The sequence below is a fragment of the Cygnus olor genome, chromosome 13 (genome assembly GCF_009769625.2).
Source record: "Cygnus olor isolate bCygOlo1 chromosome 13, bCygOlo1.pri.v2, whole genome shotgun sequence".
NCBI classification, from domain to species: domain Eukaryota; kingdom Metazoa; phylum Chordata; class Aves; order Anseriformes; family Anatidae; genus Cygnus; species Cygnus olor.
This window is the reverse complement of record NC_049181.1, coordinates 13,415,724-13,443,707: the sequence shown is the minus strand read 5'-3', so window position 1 is coordinate 13,443,707 and position 27,984 is coordinate 13,415,724. Positions and strand designations below refer to the sequence as shown.

At 45.3% G+C, this 27,984-nt stretch overlaps 1 protein-coding gene across 3 annotated transcripts in view; it reads right to left on the bottom strand.

Moving 5' to 3' along the window:
* Positions 1–27,984, bottom strand: part of MAMLD1 (mastermind like domain containing 1) — a 77,984-nt gene that overhangs the window by 30,168 nt on the left and 19,832 nt on the right. For 2 of the 3 annotated variants that reach the window (XM_040572173.1, XM_040572174.1), the window contains exon 2: positions 1,713–3,419. In XM_040572173.1, coding sequence (XP_040428107.1) covers positions 1,713–3,419 — 1,707 coding nt within the window. The remainder of the gene's footprint in view (positions 1–1,712; positions 3,420–27,984) is intronic. The other variant, XM_040572175.1, reaches the window with a different exon arrangement.

Here is a 27,984-nt window from a genome sequence, read left to right as displayed (position 1 = left end):
AAAAAATGCTCAAAGGTTATGGACATACGATCAAAAGCGATCATGTTACTGCAATTTAACAACTTACCAGCCATCATCTGAGGTGCAGTAAAACACCGTGAATGTATTCTTCACCCACACTGCCTCCAGAGTAAAACATCTGATCGGCAGTAACTCATGGAGCTGCAGCAACTCTCTCACTTTCAGTTGTATGTCCACGCTCTTGGATCCTAAGCCCGAAAGGCCCTCTGTGTTGTGTGCAATTTGGGTCCTCGCACGCCTAAAGCAACATACCGGCTTCAGGCTTTTGTTGAATTCGGGGCCTCACACTGATAACTCTTTAAAGTGAACGACGTATTCTGTATCATTACATGCCACATATTTGGAAAAGCAAATTCAGCAAGCCACCAGCTCTTCCCACCTGTCTGTTTTCGGCTGTTGCCTCAAAGCAGGGGGCACCGAGTGTGCACAACTTCGGGTCGATCCCACAGCAGCACAGTGGAAACGCACCTCATTAATTTACCACTAAGAGGCTGACATTTAGCAACCATCCCCTTATTCCCCATTGCTATCATAGGAAAAGGTTACACCAAGCCACCCACACTGAAGTCCACCTCTGTAAGAACTGGACACTTGGCAGGTAGAAGAGCAAAGAAACCCAGGGCCTGGACTGCATTCCCCAGCTAAGCACAGCTCTCTGGAGCAGATCCCTGCAGGGTTTTGGAGATAAACCTCTGTTTTGCTGGGGGAGAAGCATTCTGATCCGTCACAAGGAGTCAATGTGAGCCTGTGTACATGGCTGGGCAGCTTTAAGGGTTCTGCTGCCAAAGTGCTGGCTCTGCCTGACAAGGTGGCTGGCTTCGGTGGTGAGGTTCAACTTCTTTCCTCTTAGTCTTCATAACAAAAAGACAGATATTTATTGCTCCTACCCGAGCTCTCAGACCGAGTCCCCAAGCCCTTCCTTGCTCTGAAACTTTCACAGTACATCTCTCTTATCTGGTGTAGTAGCAGAAAGTGCTTCGCACCTCTCTTCGGGTCTCAGGGAGAAAGTTTCTAGAGGGAATCCGAGGCTGCTCTCATTCCTGCCAGCTGCATTTTCATGTTTACCAGCTCAGTTGGTATCGAAGATCAACAAAGGGTGGGGAATGGCCCTCATCCAAAGCAGGGCATTGCTTCTGGCGAATGCTGGTAACAGGTATTTCAAGTCTGCCTCTTTGCTATTCAGGAGCTGTACTGTTTGACCTGCTGTCCATGAAGCAGTCATATTTTAACTTCACTTCTCACCCCACCTTATCTTTTCTAGCCTCAGAAACATAACGCGGAGATTAATTTGGTCAAAGGCATTAGGAAAAAAAAAGACTCCCACAAAAAAAGAAGACAAGAAACAAACTGTGGGAGCACCTCTACAGTTAACAATATAAGCTAAGTAAGAACACAACCTATACATTTAAAAATAACTTATTTCAGTGGTGTGAAATGTGTTTTGCCTAGCAGGACAAAGTTCTCCGCTGGGCTGGAAGTGACAATGGACGGTGGAATTACATTTCAACCGAACAAATAAAAGAAGTTACTTATAACTCTATGATGTTGTTATTGCCTTGCTGATGCAAACACTGTGCACACCCCAGAAGTTTAGTGGCGTCACATTTGAAACACAAAGGAAAGCAAAAATAAGAAAATGCATGACTCAACGTCTGCATGTAGGACCTAGACAACAGCAGAAGTGCTCTTACCTGTCTGTTTTGAGATGGCAGCGTGGCAGGCTGCATGTGTCTCTGCATCCGATGCGGCTGCTGCATCAGCTGTCGAAACTGCTGCTGGAGAAACTGGCTGTTGTTAGCCTGCTGGGACTGCTGGGCGGCTGGAGACTGCTGCTGCTGCTGCTGCTGGAGATAGTGAATGAGTGACTGCTGCCCTTGTCCTGCTGTCAGAGGTGACATCTTTTGAGTGGCTGACTCTGAGGCAAAGTGAGACAGTGGCTTGGTGTTATTGAAAGAAAACTGGTCTTGGCTAACAGGGCTCTCATTCACTAGACCTGGCTGTAAGCTACTGGATGGCTGTTGCATAATTATGTTCATATTTTTGGACTGGTTTGTAGTCATTGATTTAAAAAGCGAGTTCTGCATACTTGTGGGGTTGTTGGTGGGAGTGATATTAGAGATTAATGTACCTTGAGGACTGAACGGCTGCTGATGCAGAGCTGGGCTCGACAGCTTCTCTGGCCTGTACGGTGGAGAGGGTCCAGTATTCGTGGAAGCCATGCTGGCAACCAAGTTGTTCTGTGGACTTTTAATATTGCTGGCTGGCAAGCTGGCTGCCGTCAGGGCAGGCAGCATGGAGCTCTGCGGGCTGAAGGGCTGCTGGTTCAGAGCCGGACTGGAAAGCTTCTCAGACCCATAAGGAGGAGAGGGGCCGTTGGATGGGGTGCTGCTGGAAGTCATGCTCGAAAGCAGGGTGTTTTGAGGACTCTGAATGCTGTTTCCTGGTAAGTTATTAGCAGGCATACCAGACACCATAACGTTCTGAGGACTGAAAGGCTGATGGTGTGGGGATGATCCTGCCCTATAAGGGGGAGAGAGACCAGGAGGAGACATAGTTGGCCAGCTGGGAGCCTGTACTTGTTGCTTAGTAGTAGACACCTGCTTGCTAGCTGCCAGCTGCTTTAGCTGCTGAGCGTGCCAGTTGGAGCCAGGTAAGTTGGGTAAGGGTACTGGAAGCATGGGTGGTGGCTGGTTCTTGCTCTGAGCTGCTGTAGAGATGGGCGATGCAGCGGGTTTGTTTGAGGGAGGAACTTGGAAGTTAGCTCCAGCAGATGACGGTCGCATCTGAGGAGATCCTCCACTGGTTGGGTTGCAGCCTGGAGAAAAGTCTTTGTTAGCAACATGGTTCTCCAAGTGGGAAGTCTGCGGGGAGGACTTTGGAGTGGTACTTATGCTTGGTTGAGAATGACTCAGCCCAAGTGGCTCTTCGGCCTTGCTGCCCAGAATCTTCTCCAGATCCAGGTCATTGGGAGAAGGATCGGGCATCTTTGTCAGCTCTTCCAACAGGTCTTGCAACTCTTGGTCCACAGACTGTAAGCTGTTTCCTTTCTCATCATAGTGGACAATGTTGTTAGCCTGTCCTCCTATCGACCCCTTCTGATTTATTTCTGTGTTGGGCGGCACAGAAAATGGGGAGCCGATGCCACTGCCGTTCATGTGATTGTTTTCGAGGAGCACTGAATGACCCGTGACTCCCATGGAAGAGGTGCTGTGGCTAGTGGAGAAGGGAGAACTTTGCATTTCTGGACACGCCACATTGGGATTGGTACCTTGGCCCATGGAAAGGGTTACGTCATCAAGACAAAGTCTTTTGCTGTCATTTGGGAAAATGACATCAGGCACACCACTGGAGGCAGGAGAGCTATCATCTTCCAGTTTTCTTTTAATGGATCCCTGTAACTGGGAAAATAAAAAAAAGAAAAAGAAAGGATCTGTTATTGACCTTACTTGAACACCCTCTGAAGCTCCATGCTGTAACACTGGGTTGGAGATACTGAAAATTAAATCAGACAATTAAAAAACCAATCATGTGAGACAAATTCAATCAGGATTTAAGTGGGTGCAACTTCACTGAAATCAGAAGAGTTATAGTCAGACAAAGGCTGAATCTCACATGCTGGCCTTAAAACAGATGTTAAAACTATAAAATACTGTCTGTCATGTGAACTGTAATAGAAGTTTTTAAAATAGTTTCTGGTACCATTTCAATTAAGACATTATACTCCCTGCATAACAAACATGCCAGCATTTTTATGGTAACATTTTTTAGGTCGAAACAATGGCAGATCTGAATGAAACCCTGGACTGAATTTAGCGACCTTCTGCCAGTGACTCCGATTAAATTCGAACCTGAGACAACTAAATTGTTTTACATTCTTTATAGAGAGAGCATCTGAAATAACTGGCATACTTTCTAAACAAACCAAAACAAAGAAACAAAAAATCTCAACTATCTATCTAAACAGACTTTCAACTCTCAGGCTCCCTAATCACAGATGTTTTAGATTTTACAAGCTAGTAAATAACTGCTAAACTTTTAATTTTTGTTTGTTTTTCTAAGTCTATGGCAGCATGGGATTTGTTATTTTAAAGGACTGCAACTCATTTGTAAAAACTGAAATATTTTCAAAATACAATGATATCTTGATCCTCAAGAAATGGTAGAGTTGTAAATCCGCAGATCCCAGGGAAAAAAAAAAGCTTCCTTATAAAGAAAATGAAACCGAAAACAATGTCTCTAGCACTAATTCAGTGAGATATGACAATCTCTTCCAAATATAATCATCTGCGGCTTTCATTTTTAACAACCTTGACCTGTATGTCATAGGATTAATCAAACATTAACATTGCTGCTTCAAGTTAAGGGAAATAAGCCTTCTGTTCTTGTATAACAGTAGAGGGAGGTGGCATTTACAAAAGTATCTTGTCAGCAATGGGGAAACCATAGAAAGTCACTGTTCCTCTAAGCCAGCTCACGATAAAACCTCTCCCTGCCCTGACCGACACTTAAAGCACTGCTAGTCACCTGGTACCAGGAAAAAAAATCACATCTAATACCACCTTGTACCATTACAAGAGAAGTGCCAGCATAACCACATCCACTCCAGTGCTGCAGTGGGTATGAGTAACTTCTAAATTTTACGCTAAATATTAAGCACAAGAGCCTCTACGTCACTGCCAGAGGAAGTTGAAGCATCGGGGACTGGATTATTCCTCTGGACTGGGCAGGCCAAAATTTGCCTAGCTTTAGGAAATGGAACAAGGCCTAAATCTCCCAAGTGTTGGTCTAATGATGGATCAAATTGTTTTCCCTCATTTTCTTTGATAAAACTAAGCCAGAGTTGCATGTTTCAACAGATGTTGCCCCGTGTAGGCTGAAACTTGTTGGTAGAGCATAACTCCATGTATTTAAACCCAGGCACGTATACAGAATCTTTACAGGGGCTTCGCACATCCAAAACAAACACAGCGCGTTCCCAAGTTGCACCCTGGGAACCTCGAGGCAGGCGCTGCTGTGGGATCTCTCACACTTGGCCAGCTGACATGCTGGCATGCACATCCTTGCCAGTGCTGCTTTTTGCCATAGGACATTCCTATGCTCTGAGTTACTGGGGGAAAAATTGGGCTTTCTAAACACTTCAAAGATATTCTTTAACTGTTGCACGGGGGAGTAAATGTGATGGGAAAACAAAAGCCCATTCCTCCAAGACTATTGCTATATGTAAACAGGTAAAATAAGCCCGTGGCGTTCAGAAGGTATGGGCATACCAAAACCGGGACAAGATTTTTAAATAGGATTCTGTTCCTTAGTCCTCATGAGAAGTCTGTCTGGAAGAGGCGCAGTGATGTTAGCTAGATGTTATGTTCTCTTGAAAAGCAAGGCTCCTGTTTCCCATCTGAATATTTGCAAGGTGACCATAAAGACCAGAAGACCAATTTCCCCCAATGCAGGCAGGTACAGCTCCACAACATTTTGTAGTATTGCACTGGTTTAAGATATGTTTGACTACAGCCCCAAATTTGAGAAAGATACTATCCTTAAAGTGAACTAAAGACATCGAAGAGTAACTTTGGTCAGAAGGGGGATCTGGGTATCATCAAGCACATCACAAACGAAGAAAATAGACGACAGCATTTCACCAGGCACTTAAGCGTGAAGTATCAAGTACAAACAGAAATCTCTTCTTGGGCTGGATGGACTAGCTGAAAGCTTTGCTTAAATACTCCCCACTTGAATGCACATGACTGCTCCTCCCATACCGCATGCTGTGCTGCTGCGGTCTCTGCTAGGAGCCAGCACATCTCCCTAGATCCCCTGTGGATGCTCTCCATTCGTATGCCCCTGTAGCAGCATGGACAAGTGCTGGACAGAAACGCAGTGTCTTAGGGACACGGGCTCACTCAACCACGCCATCACCACTGAGGCACGATGACTTTTAGGACCAGGATCTCCTGACCTAACTCATTCAAACAGCAACTAGTTGCAGATCATTCCTCTAGCACGCTCAGACATCTCAAGACCATCATGTCTGTAAAGCACCTCTATCCTTTTCCGGATTCTTCCCTTACAAAGGCCATTTTTATTGCACATTTCCCTCGTTTGGCCCTCGATTTCCCTAGGAGGGAGCTAATTTATTTCAACTTTCTCCCCTTCTTTTGAGAGGGTTTATGCTATTTGACAAAATCAGGAGAAAAGAGGAGAGCACCAAAATATGTTCGTTCCCTTTCTCTGCAGAGTAGTATACTGGGCAGCTTCGTTCCAAACTGAATACTGGGAAGTGAATATAAATATTACATAAACATGTAACACACACACACTTAGGGTGGCTGGGAGCTGTATATGGCTGCATATGGGAAAGCCCCATACGTCCAAACAAGGGCTATGCAGACAAGCAACAAGTGGGCTCTTGTGACCTTGTCAAAATTCACTCCACTAAATTAGCATGCACATGCTAAATTCTACTGGGGAGTAGCTGGGAAATGAAGGCAGGCTTTCTAGTTTGGGGAACATCCGATTATGAGGTGTCCATATTCTCAGGTTTGCTTTGGAAGTGAGCATGCCACAACCCTGGCACTGCTACCCTCTCAAAACGAACAGGCACGCTTCTGGGAAGGCCTGAGTTACAAATGTGTTGCGCTGCTAGCTCCTAATGGTAGTATAACAATAAATAATAACTGTTTACACTGCTTCTTCCCAGGCAGCTATACAGCGCGGTTACAAACATCTAATTTGTCACACACTACCTCTGCGCACAGCAGTGAAGCCCCGTGCGTGGGCAGAGCGCCCACAGGCCGAGGGCCGGTGCGCTGGGCCTGGCTGCCCAGGCCTTGCTTTGCTGTGCCCCCACAGCATCCTCTGCCCCCTTCTTCCCAAACACAGGCGATGGGGCCAGCCCCCAGTGCCTTGCTGCTTCTCAGCAAAGGCTGGAAGTGGCAATAAATGAAGCAGAGAGATCAAATTGTCTATAGATATACACCGTGGTGGTGCCATCAGATTTTAGTAACATACCACACGAGCTTCTCCTGGTTGGCTCAGAGCCTCGCCAACACTGCGTTTCGTTTCTTACTTTAATCCCAAAACTGTCCTCAGTTACCCTGCCAGCTCTGTGTGACCCAGGTTGCCCCATGGCCCTGCTGCCAGCCCGTGCTAACTCTCTTGTCCCTTCGTGCCTTTGCCTGCAGGGTGGCTGGGAGGAAAGGGCCACCGCGGCCAAGAGCTGGGGAGAGCCTTGCTGCAGCTTTCATCTCCCTTCCACCAGAAAAAAAAAAAAAAAGAAAAAAAAAAAGCCGAATCTAACAGGAGATTCCTATTTAGGACAGCGTAAAGCAGAAATGAGAAAGGAAAACTGTTAGGTGAGGTATTTCTGTGCCTCTTCCTGGTTTCTGCAGCCTCTGTCAGAGATTCAAACCTTGATTTAGAGCAACCGCAGGGTGCTGATTATTGATCTGCAACCACCCCACCCCACTCGCTGCCACTGAGCGATCCAACATACAGCAGCGATTCCCACACCTACGCAGCCTCTTTGCACAAGAACCAAGCCCAGTGAGACACTGCCATTTTGAAACCACTTCTGTAGAGCCCTCACAGCGTTCTCCTTCGACGTCTATTCCAGCTCCCTCCATCCCCAGCACAGGCCATCACTGTTGGAGACCCTCTTGACTTAGCATTAAATATATTGATCTGGGATACCCAAAATGGGAGTCAGATAACTTTCTTTCACCAGGAGTCTTAGGACCCTTGTAAATCTTGGGAAAACCCAGGTGTTGGCTTCTCCAGCATCCCCTTGAGACCCCACAGCAGACTGGGTCTCCAACTCTCCTATTTTTCAAGATATATTGCAGACTGTTTTTTCCCCTCTGCAAAGTATAAAATCTGAGATTTGCTCAACTGAACTGACCAGAGAACCTTTCACTCTCTGTCTCTTTCAAACACTAGACACTGCCAAAACTGGAAGCATGTATTTGCCAGAGGCAAACTGTTTGCAGCATTCAGCCATCAAGACTTCAGTCTCTGTGGCTTCAACAAGCTTCAGCGAGAGCTATCTGCCCATCAGCCCAAAATGTTTCTATCTGTTCTGACAAAAACAGTCATGTAATGAGAAAATGAAACTGGCAATTTTCCATATAAAACAAGAAAACTTCACAATTTTTCTCCTGTGCCTTAAATATACAAGTTGAAAGGTCTGTGCTCTATATTGCTCATTTCTCCAAAATCTAATTTTAATGACCTGCTAATCTTTGCAGACAGATTGTGAAAAAGGTGAGAATTCTACTGTGCGTTTGGAGGCTGGAAAGTGGATTTGATATAACATTACCTTTTAAATGGCAGCAGTTACTTGTAGCCCTGCTTGAACTATCAGACCTGCTGCTTTCAGTAGCAGGCTGGCTTGCACATGAGCAACAAAACCCAAATGCTCGTGGGCAAAGATCCCATTTAACAACAGCAGAACCTGGCACTGCATTAAGTGCATTTAGCACATCTGCAGATTTGCATTCGTGCATGCTGGTTGCCGTTTGGTAACAGAAACTCACATTATATATCAGAATCCAAGAAGAAATGCTTCCTGCTGAGGCACACAGTGAGTAGCCAAAGCAGTCCATGACTACCACCAAGAAGTATGCTTCCACATCTCAGGCTACAAGGAGAAGTCAAGGGGGCTTAAGCTACTGAAACCACCATTCGCTGTCTTCATGCTAAGATTAAGCATAAGCTAAAACATAATTTTTCCTACTGCTTTAGGCTGGTTGACCCTTCTGATTTCAAGTGATTTCAGCATGGGTGGACTTAAAGTTGTCATTTCACATTATCAGGAAAGAGATCAGAATGTGATTCCAAGCTACCAGAGATGTGTGCTAGGCTTAAAAACAATAATAGCCCAACTGCTCAGCTAAGAAGTACGAGAGAAAAGTCTGCTTTGGGGTCTGTTGGGTATTTGCAAGCTGGGAAGGTGGCAGATGCATTCACAATGAGGTGTGGTAGCGAAGAAAAGATTATGAACAGGGAAAATGCACAGGGCTGGATTTCCTTCTATTCATCACGCTCATGGAAATAGGCAATTGGAGGGGAGGATGTAGGAAGAGGAACCGGGGATGTAAGCAGTCATTTCAACCACGAAAGCACATCGGTTATTGGCTAGCTTGCATGTATTATGTGGATAATTTTTACCTGGAACTAGGGCTTCTCCCTGGTGTATAATTTACAGTGGCGATATGAAATCTGCCATCTTTAAAAGAGGCATATTAACATAGATTGGAAATTGCTGCTTAGGCTATTTAGATGTAGAATGACTCCCAAACACTGCTGCTCCGTATGTGTAACTACATCTCCCGTCAGCACAGCAAACACCAGTTCACTTGACACAAGCTTGCTGTGACCCTTTCCCCATGACTGCCACCACTCACTGTGATCTTCTCACATTATTCCCTCAAGACATCAGTGCATATCTTTGAAGGAACCCCAGACTATGTTGAAAGAGAAAGAACAAAACTGCTCCTACTTAACGTATGTGCGCTTTTAAGTGGTGACTGCTGATCTGTCACTTTCTTTCATCTTTTGCCTCCTTTCCTACGTAACCACGCAGTGTAGGAAGTAATCCTGGCTGCCAATACCTAGAACTGCATGCTTTTGCTGGTAAGCACAAAAATCCAAAACATCATGACAATACAAAAACAGAAAGATGTGATCTTACAATAAGTTTAAACCGCAGAAACTAACAGGAAATTCAACCTGGATTACCAAGGGTGTTACGTATCACCTTCTCTATAAATCTTAACCAAACATTAAAGGGAAGGAAATACTACAAATATGATTTTCTCGTACTGATTTGTGTGAATGCAGTTAGGCTCATATTGACAGAAATACAGCTGATCCACATCCTGCTCTAAGTTGGAAGATCTCATGGGCTACATAGCAGCAAGTTTGTGAACAAGGTTTTTCTGATGACCCTCGTCTAAAATGATGGGCAACATCCCTAATGTGAAAGTAAAGATATCGATGTAGGATCAGTTCCAAGGAGAGAAAAAGTACATAGGCAAAAATATACCTATTTCTCCATCCCAGAGAAACTGGCCACACAGAAGAAACAAAGTAGCATTCATTGTAAAGAAATATATACATATATTTTATATATATATATTAAAAAAAAAAGAAGATCCAGCAGTCAGTTTTGCTACTTTTCAGGGTAGACAGAACTACCAATCTCATTTAAAAGGCACTAAGGGAGATCTGCCTTATCAAAACAAACATTCAGCATCTTCCTATCTTGTCTTTCCTTAGCAATTCATCTGCTTTCAGTATTAATGGCATTGTTAAAAATGGAAATTTTTCCAGGGGAAAAATTGCTGTTGACAAATGGATCTGGAGGAACAGGACTACTGCCTGCTCCTGTGTTGTACTGCTAGCAGGAGATCTCTGTGCAGATGCCTCTTAATTAGTCATCCGAAGACTTGCAGCAATCACGCCATACATATTGTCTGGCTGCAGTTTCCACATTCCATGTAATGACAAGTGCTATTAATGAGACAGCTGAAGACAGAAGAAGTTCTCTGCCTTTCGGGTTTTAAGCTGTAGTACAAGAGCGTTTCTTTCATATCTGGCCGTAAATCAAGATCAATCTGAGGCTCAACACCTTTCCATCAGTATTACCTCATCTTACCTCTGTTTTAATACCAGCAGTATTGTTTTATATCTTTTTTTATAGTCCATTAATTTCAAAGTCCTATGGAACACTTTGCAGTAATTTTGTAGACTACATTAATTTCTCACGACAATAGCTAAGCTGAAGAATTGCAGATCGTCTCCACTGAGCAAAAAGTGATGGTTTTGCTACTTGGGTCTTTTGGGATTTGAAAGATACTTTTCCTTCTTCTTTTCTAGCCCCGACACTGGCACGGTTATGCAATGACCATAGGTTAACAGGAGCTAAGTATAGGGGACTGTATATGTTCATAAATCATGAGGTAGGTTTACCATTTACTAGATAATCAGATAAAATCCAGTTTGTCTTTTTTTTTTTTCCTTTTTTTCTGCTAGATATTGCATTATTTGTTCAAATCCCAGAAGATTTACCTCCTGTATTTCTCTCAAGCTACAGGTTCCATTTTGTCAAAAGGTATCGTTGGGGAATTAACAGCCTGGAGGCAAAGCCTTCAATTAGGTCAAACCTGGGGCCAGAAAGCTCTCAGGTTCTCAGAGCAATAAGAAACAATGGGATTTCAGTCTGAAAAAAGGCAGCTCTGTTTCAACAGCTGAAGTACTTACACTTACTCCCCCAAAGAATAATAGCTCCAACCTTACCTGCGAGGCCATACTTGAATGCTAATGCTGCGTGGCCTTATGTCAGACCGCTAAGTGGCCTGCTTGCTTTCTGTACTGGGAAGTATTGCATTATTGCATCCAGAGCTCTCCACTAGGCTTAGCAGGGGACAAAACATTCAGAAGAGCAGTTTGAATTTTTTCCTAAGTGGCATCAGAAACAGGAGCACAGCTCTTAGGTAAGATGGAACAAATGGGTAAGGTAAGGAAATGCTCTGAATGGCTCCTCCCTGACCCATTCACCCCATGCTAAAAACAAACCTCAGTTAGAGTAAAAAGCTCATGAATCTAGTGAATCTCCCGCTGAAGCTGGGTGTAGAGAGTCTGATACAGCCAGGAGCAGGGATGTTTGGTAAAGCAGAAGAGTCTGGCAGTGAATATTTGTCTCTGACGGCTTCCTTTTGAAGCCTCCGTCCTTCCCTGCACAGCAGCTCCACCATTCTCAGTGTACCCGCTCTGGAATAGGAACACGGCTCATAGGCAGCCTGTTATTTGCAGCCTTCTTTCCTGCACCAGTGAGATGACTGGACCAGCCTGCGCCTCTGGCTCCTACAGCACACACTCCTCCAACGCTCTCTCTTACTTACCCGGGGACCTTTAAAGGGCTGCTGCAAAACACTGGTGCTAAAAAAACAAAACCAAAGGCACCCCAGCCCCGAAGCCCTCATCCTGTAAAAAAGCCGTTGAAATCCTGGCCTCACTTAAATATTTATTTTAGGACACTGGCTTCTGCAGGGATGCGATTTCACTCTTCGCTCTTTTATTAACTAAAGGAGTGAATAAAAAATACGCAGGATTTGGAGGAATTCTCTCCAGCAGAACATGCAGTGCTTCAGTTACTCAGATTTTTAACCACAGAACCTCTCAACTTGTTACAGATACCAGTTCCCCTCTGTCCTAGATGCAGTGTTAATCACACATTCATCACTCCAAATTGACAACATAAATGCTGACTTGTGCAAACAATGTTAGAGAAAATGGTGTTCTTGCTGCAGAAGTGAATTACACAGCCTTTCAAGCTCTCCACACTTCTCGTTTTATGTAAACTCTAATTCCTAAGCCTTTGTTCTGCCTTTAAAGGTCACACAGTTGAAGGCTATGAAGCATAGCATGTGTTCCCACTGATATTAAAACAATGTTTACTATATCATGCATATAAACGTAAAGAAGAAACAGTTTGCAACCTGCTGTTAATAAGAGATGATTTATGAGAGAGCATTGTTCTGAGTATCAACATGTGGAATGTACAAATCTGATCTTAATCACACACGGTGATTTTTTTGGTGTGTGTTTTCAAGTAAAGCCTCCACAATGCCCTGCAATCACACGAACTTCTGGTGACACTGTGTTTGACTGATTAAACTCTTAATCTCGCCAGGGCTTAACTTCAGGAATACAAGCAGTCTCTTCAGATTCAAGCATATGATTGCACATTTGCAAGATCAGGATTTCATTTGCATATTCAAATTGCAGAACTGCATCTTCCCTTTGTCTGCGTAAGGCCAACTACAGCACTCCAAATGCTAAACAACAACCGTAGAGTTGGACAGTATTTTTAGCATCTCTGTGGTGCACTTCTATCTTTAGCTGCTGTGTTCAAAAAACAATCCCAGAGGACACTGCATAGCTAACATAGCTCAGGCTCTTCATCATGTTCAATTTTTCTCCTGAAACACGGTGAAAGCAGACTATATGAGAGGCCAATCCATGGCCAGACAAGGTTTCCTACTGTCCTGAGCAGAGCAGAACTGTATCGAAGGATTAAAACATGCAAACATGAGAGCATTCTGCCCTGTGAGTGGATGGAGGTTGCTGTGACTTCCTCGGGGGGAGGAATACAGCTCTACACCCTGACTGTGCTCTGTGCAGATAAATCAAGGAGGACAGTGAAGGATTTCTGCATGTTGTTTCCTAGCAGGATGTGTCCATGGGTTCATGGCAAATTTCTGGTCAAAGTTTAACCCTGCAAGAGAAGTTAATAATTGAACTTGCCAAATCATCACAATTTCTAAATCCAACTGCGTCTTGTTTTTACAAAGAGGCATCTTAAACTAGTGAGCCATTTTATTAGGCTCATGCTCGTGAAACAAAAACATGTGTTAGCTCTTGAGTGCCAAGTATCATCCTGGAGGGTTACCAATCCCTGTTACAGATTTTGTAGCCAGACTGTAGCTATCTGTCATAACAGAAGAGGTAGTTTTGAATACACAGAATGAAGCACGTTGCTCGGTTCGGGAATACTTTACGTGGTCCTGGTCCCTGTGTAGAACTATGAAGGAGATGTATTGTGGGGGTGTAGGGGAGGAAGAGCTTAAACCTGACTGCTGACTGCACTCAGCCTGTCTCATGGGAGCCTCCTGGAAGGCTTGGGTTGCCCCCAAGCCTGTTCCTTCATTCTCTAGAGGTATTTTTGAAAATGTCTACGGCATCACCAGTTCCAACATGCAACCATAGCAGCTAGGTCAAGTCTGAGTGTGGAGGAAGCATTTTAGAGTCATATGGATGAGGTGTTTCAAAACTACAGGTTTACCACAAAGAGAGAAAGAACTCATCATGGGAATGGCTGTACTAATCAGATGATTGATCTCTGAAACTTCGAACCTGAAATGGTTTCCACACAGAGCTGGAGCAGCATACAGAGACAACAGCCTGTAGTATCTTGACATACAGAGGGAGCACTTCGGGAATCCCAGACATTCTGTTAAGGTGAAGGGAAAGGAACTACATAAAGGAACTATTTTTTTCATGAAGTGCCTTAGCTGAGGTTTGCAGATGAGCCTAGTTGAACTAGACACTTGGCTCCAATTTAATTTTAAGGGGACAAGATAACATGAAACTCCTTAGAAAACCTTAGACCTTGTGAGTGCTTCACAAAGAGGCTCTCCATCTCCCCATTTACACTTCCTTTCTCTCCCATTACTACAGGCTTTCAAATGCTGTTATTAAAGTTCTTCACATGATAAGGGGGCTTTCCAAATAAAATTGCTTTCAGTAGTTCCCTCTGCCCTGCCGCGGGTATGGCCATACTCCTGGGAGGTGTGTGAACAGGGGAAGCAGCCCCAGGGCCAGGAGGGTGGCATCAGAGCAAGGCTGAGATGCGCGGGCAGCAGTGGCTGGGCAGCAGCACTTACTGTGTGTTAGGTCTGCAACACACATCTGCAGATTTCCTCCCCTCTCCTCTCCTCTTTGCAATACAGCACGTGTTCTATCAAGAATATCAGAGCTATTCATTTGAAGTGCTCACATTATGTGACAGCAGCGTTGGCTTAAGAAGAAAAGAAAAAAACACAGGTAGTTTTTGTTTTTTTTTTCTGAGCCCTTTCTTATAAGACTTAATTTTTAAACAAGTGGAGGCTTCCCCACACCCAGATGTGAGGCTGACATCCCATCCCCTCCATCCTGCTGAGGGCTCCTCAACTCGGGACCGTAGTTTGCAAGATTTGGCCTTCCTAAGCAGCAGTGATACCACAGGAAAACTCACTGCATAATTCTGGTCATCAACAGTAAATTACCCTTCCATTTTCTAACATAGACATGCTGTCTAGAGATGAACAAACACGTTCTTTAAAGGTCAGAGCATTTGAACTACATGAACTTAGTTTAGGATGAAAAAACTGTTGTTGTCTTTTAGTTATGACATTTCAGTTTACCCACAAGAATTACACTACTTCCCCTTAAAGTTTTCAAGCCCATGAATGTATTTTTTCTTCCAGTGTTGGAAATCGATGAAGGTAAAATGCTAACGCTCTTTTTCTGTGTTAACTTAGCCCAGCTGTCACCAAATCCACCGATTTGTCAAGAAGACAGCTATTTCTCCCCCATGGGCTCGAGCTGCCCGCGGATGTGTGTGTGGGGATGCCCTTTGTGCCCCCTTGGGAAGGAGCAGGAGGAACCCGACTTTCCTGGGAAGCAGGCCAGAAGAGCCACATGTGGGCATTTCCAGCAAATTCTGCAAACCCGAAGGAAAATAGAGCTAAAGGGCCAGTAACTTTCATTTTTTTTCTGAAAGCATGGAAGAAACTTCCTCTTTCAGTTACAGTTAGGCGGCCTGGTGGGGACATAACTGCTGCAACGATCAGGAAACGACGGTCACGTCGGATGGCCGTGCTGAGTGCCGCTGGAGAACTGCACGGGCCTCCAAAACTGGGAGCAAACGTCTAGATTTGCTGGAAGTGCTCCGATTTGTCACAAAAGCCATAATAAACAGCGGTGTGTCCACCTTCAAGATGAAGGGCGTTAAGGGAACTGCAAGATCGCCAGTTTAACCCCAGGCCAGGGAGCAGAGGGTCTCTTTGTCTCCAAGGAGCTGCCTGAGGTGATTGCAGCGCTTCCGCCTGGAACTGCTGGCAGCGGTGGAGGGTAGGGTAACATCTCATTTCGGTGGCACAGGGGCTGTCACGTACTGCTCTGTAGCAGGGAATGTAGCTCAGGGAAGCTTCTCCAAAAGGACTAACTCGATTACTTCCAAGCGCCTGCCGTGGCTGTAACCCCTCACCTCCATCCCGATCACTATGCGAAGCTCCTGCCAGCTCAGTCTGGGCCGCGACAATATTTCCAGCATGCATCATTAAGCATCAACACGTGTTTCGTAAGTCTCCCGTTCCCAAGATCCCAATGGAGCCAACTTCTCAGTTGCAACACCGAATGTCTGACCCAGCATCAGCTTCAGCAGAGCCACCCCTGGTGTCACCGTCACCAGCCTCCGTCCCGCTGGTGGCACAGCCAGCCCGGCGCACCTCAGCCAGCCGTGCGGCTGCTTCGGGGCACAGAGCTCCAGTTCTTCAAAACAAACCTACTTCCCACTGAGGTTGCTTGCGGGGACTGCAGAGAAACTGTACCTGGTTTCCTCTGCTTCAGCCACCAGATTCACCCGACGTGATGTAGGAAATGGGCAGGAAACGTCAGCCTCACGTTTCATAGCACTTCTCCCCCTCCACTCCGTGCCATGTCTGAGCAGCACCAGCACCTGGCCTTGCACTTGTACAGCCTTTCTTACACACATTTGAAGCTGATATAGGGCCAAGTACAAATAAAAAGCTGAATACCTTACCTTTTTTTTTTTTTTTTATGAAGGAGGCTTGACACCCTGCTTCATATCTATTTGTACTCAACGCTGAAACAAATTGCACATTTTCAACCACTATTTTTTTTTTTTAAGAACCACAAAAAATTAAAAACCTCAACCTATTTTGTACTCCTTCTGGTACCTCTGCTAAGAACCGATATTTCTGGAGCTCTGTACAGACATGAGAAGTGCTGATGCCCCAAAAAGGCGTACTATGATTAAACCCAGGAGTTAGGCTTCAGCTATTAAATTTCTCCCTTTCATTCTCATCTTAAATTTGTTTCCATTAAAAAATCCAAGGCAGAAAAACAATGAAGACAGAGTCCTTCACCTTGCTTCTTTGCACAATCACGTGGACAATGGATGTAAAAAAGCACTTTACTAACCTGGCAGCATTTTATAATCACAGGTGAAGATCACAGCATAAGGAGTGAGGAGGTAGAATAAGACACAGCATGCTTTTCTCTAATAAAACTACCCCTCTTTTCTTCTTCAACACCTTAAATTGAAATGCAGTTTTCCTGTTTTGCCTCCCCATTAACTACATAAGAACAAGGAAAGCTAAATGTCAAGTGTATCTTTAAAGGAAAAACGCACCACAATTTATCAGTCCTCAAATGAAAAAAAATAAAATCTCCTGCTTCCTGGATTACTCCTGTCTTTGTACAACAGTTATCTTACCTTTTTGTGTTTTCTATTGATTGCCAAGAAAACAGCCAATATATCATTATATTGATTATATCATTATATCATTAGCGAATTTACAGCTCATAAAAAACCATCTAGCATCTTCACCATGACATTTACGCTGCTGGTCATTTTTGAAGAATCCAGTCCGTGCTACCTTTTGTCACGACCGTCAGAAGTAACTCCCAATACTGAACCCACGTTAAAGACCTGCATTACTGCTTAACCAGACACCAAAAATAGCAAACACATGGGAGAAACAGGGTTACACGAGGGTGGACTTTGCATTTAAGGAAGTTTCTTTTCCCAGCAGCACACTGTGTGTTCCTCTGCATGGCATTTCCTTATTTTCGCGAGATAAATCTGTTCTGTAGCGAGACAGACACCAACTCAGAAGTGTCAATATGAGCAACTCCCTGAAAACAAACGCTGCTCGTTTATTATACAGCATTTCTAACGTGGAATGTGAGCCCGAACTGCGGGGCAAGAGCTGCAAGCACCGATGGCAAAGCACGCGGCCCGATTCCAGCACAACCTGCAGCAGGAGACAGTGGGAGGACGTTGTGCTCTATTAGTTTTGGGTTTCTGAAAAAAAGAGATTCAACTTTTGTTTCTAAAATCTCCACGAGTTCTTGCCTTGAGCAGGAGGGAGGGAAGGAGAGCTAACTTCTCTGTTTAAGTACCTGCCCTTAACTTGCTAATGGTTTATGCTCAACAATAAGGGCAGCCCAAGAACAAGGAGGAATTTTTGTTGTCTCTTAAAAACGTGTTCGTGCTTTTCTCCACGTGAGAAAGCAACAGCAGCCCTCACCAGCACATAACGCGGTCCTGGTTTCCGAAGCGCACCACTTCCAAGCAGCTGAATACTTTTAATGGAAACCTGCTCCATTACCGAGCTGAACCACCAAACCGTCACGTGAGGATGGCAAACAATCCCAGGAAGAGCTGCTGTCTTTCCATGCTGAACAAAAAGCTATTTACAGTAAGAGAAATAATGCAACCTCTCACGCTGCTTTGCCTCCCTCTCCAAAACACCTGCATACAACTTTCCCCTGGTTCCTGCTATGGATTTAAAGGAGCAAAACTTGCCTATTTCTGTGTGCACTTCTCCTGGTGCCCTGTTGCACAGCTGTACCCTGGAGCCCATTTTGCCACCTGATGATGCCAACTGCAGGTCTCAGGTCCAGGCTCTCCACTGCCTCTTGGATCAAACGCGTTTCTCTCAGGGTATCTCAGTGCTCATCAGTGGTATTTTTTAAATAAAAGCATGACCTGGTCTTTCTCTCCCTGAAAATCTCTCTTAGCTACTGTTTTTGCAATATTCCCTATCCAGAGTGATCTCTGCTCTGTTTTACACCTGGACCTGGACTGCAGAAATGGCTGGAAACTTTTCTGCTGATTTCAGCAGGTGTTCCTCTGCCCATCTTCTGGGGCTCTTCTGAGAAAGAATGATCACTGCATCTTTTATAAGCTCCATACCTGTGTACGTAGAGTTTGCTGCTTCTGTATTCACAGTATTTGACCCATTTAAAACCCCCATGCAGCACCACTGACTGCACTACACACAAAGCTCCGTCTAACACCAACATTTGTAACCCAAAGCCTGAGACGACAATCAGCAGCAACTGCGCGCAAGCTGTGCGGGGAGATTCAGAGGGGGCCCTAAAGCTGCAATTTGCATTTAATGTTTTTGCCGTTAGCTCATGCTTTAGGTGAAACAACAACAACAAAAAACTCATTAGGTAGAATAAACTGAAGGTAAAGTCTGTGGCAATCCTAACTTGGTGCTCACTCACTTGACTCACTTGTGATGCCACCTCCCGTGCTGAAGATTTAACTTCTGTAATTTTGGTTTTGAAAAAAGAATCAGCACCCCCACTTTCAGTATGTTCATCATGGAATTCCAAACAACAGGAAATCTGCAGGCAATGATTTCCCCAAATGTTTTGCCTTCCACATACAGGACAGCTGGTTTGCGCCCAAAGCGCTGGGCTGTCGAAGTGGGCTGCTCTGGTTTACAAGCGAGGTGTTTCCAATCAGGCAATCTAATTATCGACCTGATAGTCCACAATGTCTGCAGTCAGCAAAATTTAAGATGCAAAATATTGACAAGATCAGACAAATACATAATGAGGGAGTTATTAAAATGCAAATTGCCTGCCTTCTGGTACTGCTGTGGTGCACAGCACAGGACCCCAGAGCCCGCAGCGAGCCACAGCCGCCTCTGAGCCCTGCGCTGGCTACGAGGGGGGAGCGAGATGGAGCTGGGGGTAAGGGGAGGGCAGGGCTCTCATACACAGCCAGATGGGCCCCCACCTCATGGGGACCCCCAGAGGGTCACGGCGACAGCAGGGACCTCTTTGGGGCCAGGTCTTTTTTGGGTGAGCAGCCAGAAGGGCAAACTTTTGACAAATTGGTGAAACTTGACATAAAAATTCACTAAAGGCACCACAGTGAGATTTAGTTAAAAAGAAGTCCAAAGAAAGGAGGTGAAGAAAATCTTCTCCTTCCAAGCTTCTGCGGGATGCTTGGACCAGGCTCTAAGAAGAAAAACCCTGGTCTGGCAAGAGAAGTCCTAACTGAGGGTGGAGGAGGGTGTCAGTACAAGTCATTTAATTCCCTGCTTTCCCTCCTATCCCCCCAAGTTTTTCTTGTCATTTAAATAGGTTTATAATCCCACGTCTAGTATATGCTTATTATTTCACTTTGCAGACACATTCTTCTATGTCTGAGGGCTGCGTATGCATCTGGAGGTCTATAATAGAAGCAAAACAACACCATTCCCAGCTGTGGGCTGGAAGATCTAAGCCCCCACCAGGAGAAAACATTGATGGATATTATAATTTCAGGCGATGTGTTTCAATCATGTTATAATTGCTGCAACGGTCTCTAAAAACGATGCCAATGTAGATGGTGACACCCAATTAACAGACGAATACTAAGGGGGAGGTTAAATGCTAATTTTATGTTGGCGTTTAGCCTGAGAACTTCATTATGCCATCTTCTATTTTAAACTGTAGCGATCCCACCTTGTGCTGTGCTGCCATCCGCGCTTGTTCAGTGCTGCACGCATCACAGTAACTCCTCCTGAGGCAGACACGGTGCTAGGTACCTGCCCCAAACTGGGTAAAATTCACGTTCCTGCCCAAAAAAGCTTGCAGTAACTCTCAAGCTAAGCTTTATCGACCCAAGGAGACCTAGGGCAGCCTGTTAACGTGGTGGTTCAGAGGTTTTCTTACTGCGTTAGAAGGCAGGAGGCTGCTGGAGGCCCTGTCTGGGTGGCACGCAGGAGCCCAGGGCGGAGGGCATGCGTAAGGCATTACGGACGTGCAGCACCGTGAGCAGCATCAATACAAAGCCGGGTCTCTGTCTCGCCTTCCAGATAAAGAAAATCCGAAATAACGAAGCTGAACACATGCAGGTGACAGCAAAGGTACAGAAACAACTCGAAAAATAGTACAGCGTACTTGAAGCTACAGCCACAACTGTGGTAAAGCTGGATTGAATTTGCAGAGAAATTAGCTGCCTCGTTAGCTGTGGATAGATGCACAACTGCCCCAAATTTAAACTTCCTCCTTTCCCCAGCTCGCAACAGTCATTACAAACCATGCAGCCGAATGAAAGCTGAAAAAGCATTTGGAGCTGTGCAATTTTGCTGCGGTGAGTCCAATAATAAAGGAAGGGAAGAAGGGTGGCAGCACTGATAATCTTTATATCAAAAACACATTTTCTGCAAAGCAACCCACCATTGTTCGTATGTAAAGTACATGGTGCTGCTAGCAGGGAACGGACTGGCCTGCGCTTTATAGATAGTCATTATATGGCAGATTCCCTCTGATTGCGACTCAGAACAAACACTTCTTGCATCCCTGCTTTTTAATAAATTCACAAGATACACAACATGGCTGCATTATGCCACTCCAGACAGCAGTTTAAAATGCAGTGTTAGATATTTCTACTGTGTAATATCACACATAAATTATTAACAAAAGTTACGGAGTGGAAGCAGAGCAAAGCTTCATCTGTCCAACTAAAGGCAGCTCCTGAAATACACCGAGCATTGTCCCCCGGCTCCCAAAGCAAAGGGGATGGAGGCAGCGCGGTACCCAGGAGCCCTGGTCCCCACTGTACCTGTTCTACCCCTTCCTGTCCTTCTCCCCGAAGCAATTAAAGTCCTGAAGGCTTCTTGGCAAGGCACACTTTTCTCTTCTCACCCTCATGCTGGAGCAATAACAGCTAGGTGGGGTTTGCTGTTTTACGTGCGAGGTCTTTTTCCTAAAGCTAAAATGTTTGGATAGATGTGAGCAGCCTTGGTCACATGCAAGGAAGCCTAGCCCGTTACTTATCAGTCAATTTGGCTTCACACCAAGAGTAACACACTGCTATGAAGGGCCAACACGGTGTGAAAAAGGATCCGTTCTATGAGGCTGCACTCGACTCATCTGGCTGAACTGACGTTCTCCTAAGGCAGGAGCTCAAAATGAATGTAGGCTATTGCACCAGGCATGGCAGGGAAGGGAGCAGCAGCCTGGTTTCTTTCTGATGCCACCACTACGAGAGGCAGACAAAAAAAAATACAGAATCTCCTGAAAGCCAAATGTGAGGCAAGCTCTGTCACAGCATCATCTTTCACCAAAATAATATGTCAGGTTTGCGAGAGAAATCCCCACCGCCAGAGCAGGAAAAAAAAACACATCGAAAAGTCAAAAATTCCAGGCTCGCTACACTTACTGTAATTGTCCTTTATAAGAAGAGCCCTCTAGTTATGTGAAATGACATTACCTCAGAGCCCCAGGCTCCCAGTTCTATGAACAGGAAGGAAGCAGACACACATCTCTTTAAGAGCCGTTTCCTCTCTGCTCTATTAATTTCGGAGATTAAGCAAGCCACTCCTTTGTGGCATAATAGAGCAAGATAGAGCCATTGTGTTTGCCGAGACTCCTGCTAACTGCTTTGCTACCTTGGAGGTGGGGGGATGCTGCAGCACTTGGTGCTCAGATGAAAAGCCAGAAAACTTCTGGCTGCGCTAAAGCCCCCCCTTCTTTTTTAATGATTATTTCAGCGCAAACGAAACCAGCACCCCCTTTCTCCCCGCCACCTCTGAGGAAGATTTCGGTGTCTCACAGCCACAGCTCAGTGTCAGAAAACAAGCAGTCGCATCAGACGAGGAATTCTCTTTTCCAGGGCCACAAATCAACAGCACTTATTTAATCAGGATTTTTTCCTCTGGACACACACACCCCTCACCTTCCTGTCCCTCCCTCCTGCAGCTTTGAAGCAGAGGCACTCAATTCCCCATCACTTTTATTTTACTTTGTTTTGAAAAGAAGTCACACACCCCTTTTTGCTCTCGTTCCTGCAGAGCACAAAGCCCTTCAGCTTCAGCAGCACACCAGACCGCCGACACGTCAGGAGCATGGCAGGGCCTGGAGCTTTCCAAAGGAACAGAGAGCAGCCGGAGAAGACGGATGATGCCTGACCAAGTCGGGTTCCCCGCTCCCACCCTGGGTTTTCAGACCTCCTTCGAATGCTCATGCTTATGATTTGTCCCTAACTCTCCAGTTGACTTTCTGGACTGTTAGGCACACGAGGCTGGAAGCTCGGGGCAGGAGGAGGACGCTCACGGCCTTCGAGCCCCAGCAGCAGCAGGAGGAGCAGAGAGCTGCCGGCTGGCACGGAAAGGCAGCAGCCCCGACGCTGCTCCTACTGTACCTTCCCTTGCAGCACGGAGCCGGGAACACAAAACCCACCCAGATAAAACAATCTGCCCATTCAGCAGCTTTCTTTTCACAAGCTGCTTCATCTTTACAGCCTGCCCCCCTGCCCCCCGCCTTCCCGGTCTGCGATTGAAAACTTCAGAAAGCAAAGAAAAGGCGAAAGGAGTTCTGCAGACAAAGCCCCGATTCTCCGCAAGCACACCAGCAAACACGGTCACGGTGCTCTGGGCACGGTGCTGGCAAGTTGCTGCGCTGTGGCCTGGAGGAGTTTGCTCCCCAGGCTTCGCTTCAGGTTTTGGGACCCTGCCCTGATGAAAAAGGAGGGAGCTGCAGCTCCTGAGCTTTCCTGGCCGTGCCGGGGCCAGGGCTGCCAGCTGGGTACGTGCAAGCTCCGCGCCTTCTCCAGCAGCTCCCTTCTGGGGCTGCCCCACACGAGAGTGCTGGGCTGGCTTCTTGGTGGTGTGGTTTTTTATTTTTTTAAATGAAGCTTTTGACTATGAGATGGAGGTACTTTTCCAGTGTTTGCAGTAGTGTAGTAGTTCCCCAGTTCATACCTCACAGGTGACTGAGCAGCATTCAGATGCCAACATGCAGCTGTTACTTCTGGACTGAGCAGGGTGTGAATCTGCAACTACAGGCAAGTAACACTCTATCCCTTGCGGCCTCTAAACTCCTCCTTAATAAACTAAACTAAAACTCAGTTGTTTTTCACTTTGGTCTTTCTTTTCCTACGATTGCTACTGATCTACCCAACGCATGCCCTTTACCCCCTCGTCCAGCACTGAGACTTGCAGGGAATCTCAGCAGCACCACGCATCCATAACACATCCCTGCACTTGGCATCACATTGGTCACAGTCTCTGAACAGCTTTTTTCCCTGTATGCTGAAAATTTCACCCAAAATGCAGGCCCCAATGGCTCCGGCAGGGACACCATCATCCTCCATCCATACCCATGGTCCAAGAGCAGAGAAAAGGCAGCCGCAAAAGGCAGAGAAGCACTGGGGTGTTACAGTGTTTGCAGCAAGGTACGGGCACTGACTGGCAGCAGATGCAGGGGGTGCACATGGGGGCTGTGAGTGCCATCCCCAGCTCCTGGTGGGATGCTTCCAGTGCCCGGACATGCTCCCGGGCACCTCCACTAGAGAAGATGTCCGTGTCTGCAGTGACCTGTGTGAAAACACGCGCTTTGGTCTTCACAAAGTGCTTTGCAGGAAGGATGGCAGGGGGAAGCAGCCTACCTGAGCAGTCTTGGAAGATCTAACAGGCAGGATTTATTAGTTTTAATATTAAAATATTAAAAAATCTACCCTGATCATAAACTCAGGGGCTTTGAATCACTGGAGAAAGAGACATGGATTTTTTTTAAATGTAATTTTGGAGTTTAGAAGCCCAGAATAAGTGGCAATATTAAAATCATCAGTCAAAGCAACCCTGTCTCCAGCACACAAACATTTTCTCACATCTTCTATAAACGCAAATCTTATTCTCTCATTGCCGTTATGTCAAACCTGAGACAGCAAACAAGCACGTTGTTTGCCACCCTCATCCTCAAGGGGCTGCAGAGTTGCCTCTCCACCCGCTATCCTTGTCTTGAGGTGGGCTCCCCGGGCTGAAACGGTTATGTATCACTTCCCTGATTTAACCAGAATTTGGGTGCAGAGAAGGTCTGGAAGAGGACTTTGCATTTGAGGAAATACCATGCTTATTGGAAGGTGTTGCAGCTCCCAGCTCAGGCAAACGGCTAGCTATCTCCTTAACACCCTATCTGCACAAATAAAATCTGTGTCGGGTTAGTTAAAAATGTGAAATTCAGCTGTTTGGATAGGAACATTTTCAAAGTATCAGAATGGCCTATTAGCTTTCATTTAAATTGGTTCTTAATGGAGTAAATAAAATGAAAAGGAATGTTTTTACACAGCCTGTCTAAACCACAGCATACACCAGTCGATAATCAGTGTAATTACCTCGTTCAGACCTGAGTCCTCCTGGTTTCAGCAGGATTTAAATTCTGCCCTTAACATAGCTTCCCTTTCAGATGTGTTAAATCGCAGCTCTGCCATGGAATAGTTACCTTCAAATAGTGTAAAAGAAAAACACAATAGAAACAAACTGCATGAACAGCACTCAGCTCTCCACAGGCACTTTGAACGAAGGAAAGAAAAATGAATGTAAATGAATCAGAGCATAATCTCTTCGAAATCTGGTACTTCATAAAAAATTACCAGTCTTTCTTCGCACAAAGAAATATCTTTGTAATGCTTTGCAAGAAACAAAAGCAGGCGAAGGCATTACAGTGATAAGCTAAAAATTGTTCAACTCTAAAAACAGATTGTAAAATGAGGCGGAAAAATCCCAGTGAAAGCCGAGAATAAGGCTTCCTAATCTTACACCGAAGGCTTGTAAATGTGCAAGCTCAATACCTCACGACCCTTTTTGAGTAAATAAAGCTTTAAAATGTTCTTTCTTCGGCGTGACTGAACTCCTTCCCAATGTGACCTCAACATGCCATTCCTCTGTCTCTATCTGCCGACACAGCAGAGCTGCTGACCTTTCACCACTGACCTGCACAATCAATACGCCGCCGACAAACTCTCGCAACAGAAATGCTCCACGTGCAAGTTTCTCTATCTCCCCATGACTTCAGGCAGGGCTGTCACTGAACTTTTCCTAGGGCCCTGGGCTGTGCCTTACCAGGCAAGATGGGGTTCACAAAATCTTCGTGGGAATTCCCTGTCCAAACCTCTGAAACCTGCAGTGGTTTTGCTCTTGCTTGTAATCCCACGCACTGCTGTCATGCTGTGCGCAGGATCGACAAGATCTCTACCTTGTGTTACAGATTTTGCGTTGACTGTCGATCCAAGTTCGCCTAACTCTGCACAAACTGTTGGAGAGTAAGATAAATGACATCAGAACGATCAGAAGCTTATTAAAGACTCGCCCAAACACCGATTTGCAAAGTCTCATCTTAAAGGCCGTCATTAACCAAAAAAATGAACACAGTCAATCACAAATGCCTGGAAGAAGATGAGATGAAGATGTGTCAGAAAATGATAGCGGTATTATGGAAATGTTTCAACTGCCTTCCAACGCTATAAATTCTGCTGTATTGTTACACTACACCTAACAATAAAAAAGTATCCAATGCAATGCTTATCTAAATATGATTCAAAAAAGAACTGCATGCCCTGTTTTGAAGAGATATTTTGACTCAAATGGATCTATAATTTACAAGTGTTACAATACATTGGACCAGCAAAGTGCTGCAATGTGTTTTAATGGGGTACAGAAAAGAGAAAAATCATTCCCTGCAGTGCTTGCAGCAAACACACCGAAACATTGATCTAGATATGAGAAGCCAAAAGAATGAAAACTATTAGAGACCAGCCGTAATCAGAAACGAAACTAATTAGTCCATACAGTCTTTATCAAACTGAGTGAACACAAAGGTAAGGCAGAGGTTCAAGTACTGAAAAGGAACTTAAGGGAATTAAAACTGAAAGAATAACAGCGTAAATTCCTGTTCCTCTGAGCCTATTCCTCTGATGTCTAAAATGCTTAACAGAGATAGAGTTTCTCTTTCTCTCTATAAACATATATACTAATTTAAATTGTATATATATTCTTAAATAAATATAAAATCTAAGGAACACTTGCAGTGCCTCTGAAAACATTAATAGTAGCTTGCTAATGCAAGACACCTGAAATTTGAACACCCAATAAGCCTGCTGAAATTTGTTCAAAATGCTGCTTCTCATATGTTTCACATAGTCCAGGAGACTGATTTATTGTTTCTCCCCTCACCATTTAAAAAGAAAAAAAAAAAGGTAGTATGATTGCAACAGTATTTTGGATTGTTTTGCAAAATTCATAATGCAGATCAGGATCGAGAGGAGCAGAACATGACATTCTTTTATACAAAATATTTTTCAGTCGCTCCAACTTGAAGGCACATGCACTTTCTGTGTATTTGTAGGACCCACTAGTGACAAAGATTAGCTTTTTAAAGAGCAGCAAAATTTTAGTAAAAGTGATCAAGTGATTAACCTGCTCATGACAGCAGTGAGAGTGTTTGTGTTACTGTCTGCACAGCAGAGAGCTGAAACACGTAGAGCAGCTCCGACTTTTTTAAATATAAGCAAGTAAGCGTGGTTCACATCACGTTCCTCCACAGGCCGCACCGATGGACTAACACAATACCATGCCAAACTTAACCTACGAGCAGCCAAGAGCTATCAAAGCCTTTCAGGAAGGAACTTGGCGCTGCTGATGGGTGCCCCGGCCCTGTAGCCGACGCTGCCAGCCGCACTCCTCGGGCTGAGGCCGCTGCAGCTGGCGGTGCCAGGCCCGTTGCTGCCAAGCTGATGGTGAGTAACTTGGTGAAGTGAGAGAATGCACGATTGGGATTTCTACCCATTACAGGTATTTCTCGGTGTAAGAGTAGGAGTCGAACCTCCTGTCTGGGAGGAAACCACCACAGGTTTCCAGCCACGGGCCCGTGCAGCTCAGGACCGGCAAACACGGCCTGTGGAAAAGCTGGGCACCCCTCTCAGCTGGTTTCAGTGCGCAGGACACGGGTGTGGAGAGGCAGGTGCTGGTCAGGACGGCAGGCAGAGATGCAAGCAGGAGCCCTAGGCTGTCAGCCATGACCCTCACCAACCTCACACCCTGCCCAAGGCTGCGTCAGCCGTCGGGCTGCGTGGGCGCAGGGCTGAGCCGCGGGGACGGGCTGTGGCCCATGCGTGCAGAAGAAAGTGCAAAGCCTACCTCCCTTGATCTCTTCCCTTGCAGGAAGCCCTTGAGACCCTGACGCCCTCTAGGTCAGAGCTGTGTGGGAATACCTGAGCTGTGCTGGGTTGCTTTGTGGTTTTTGGTTTGTTAAACCTAGATGGAATAAACTGAAAGTGATGCTTCAAGAAGAAAACAAGAATGCAGCGCCAGAGAAGTGCCGTAAGTAGGTAGATTAATAAAAAAGGGCTCCTAACTTCTTATCTTTGATGGTATTCAGTACTATTTTAAATATTCTCAAAAGAATCACAAACACACAGAAGGTCATATGTAAAATCCCTGATGAAGCAATTTAATGCTAAATTAAAGCAGAAACTAGGTAAGCCCAACTCTTGGGATCTCAGGTATTTTTAAAGACTAGAATAGAGTCAGCCCTACCCAAGAACACCATGTG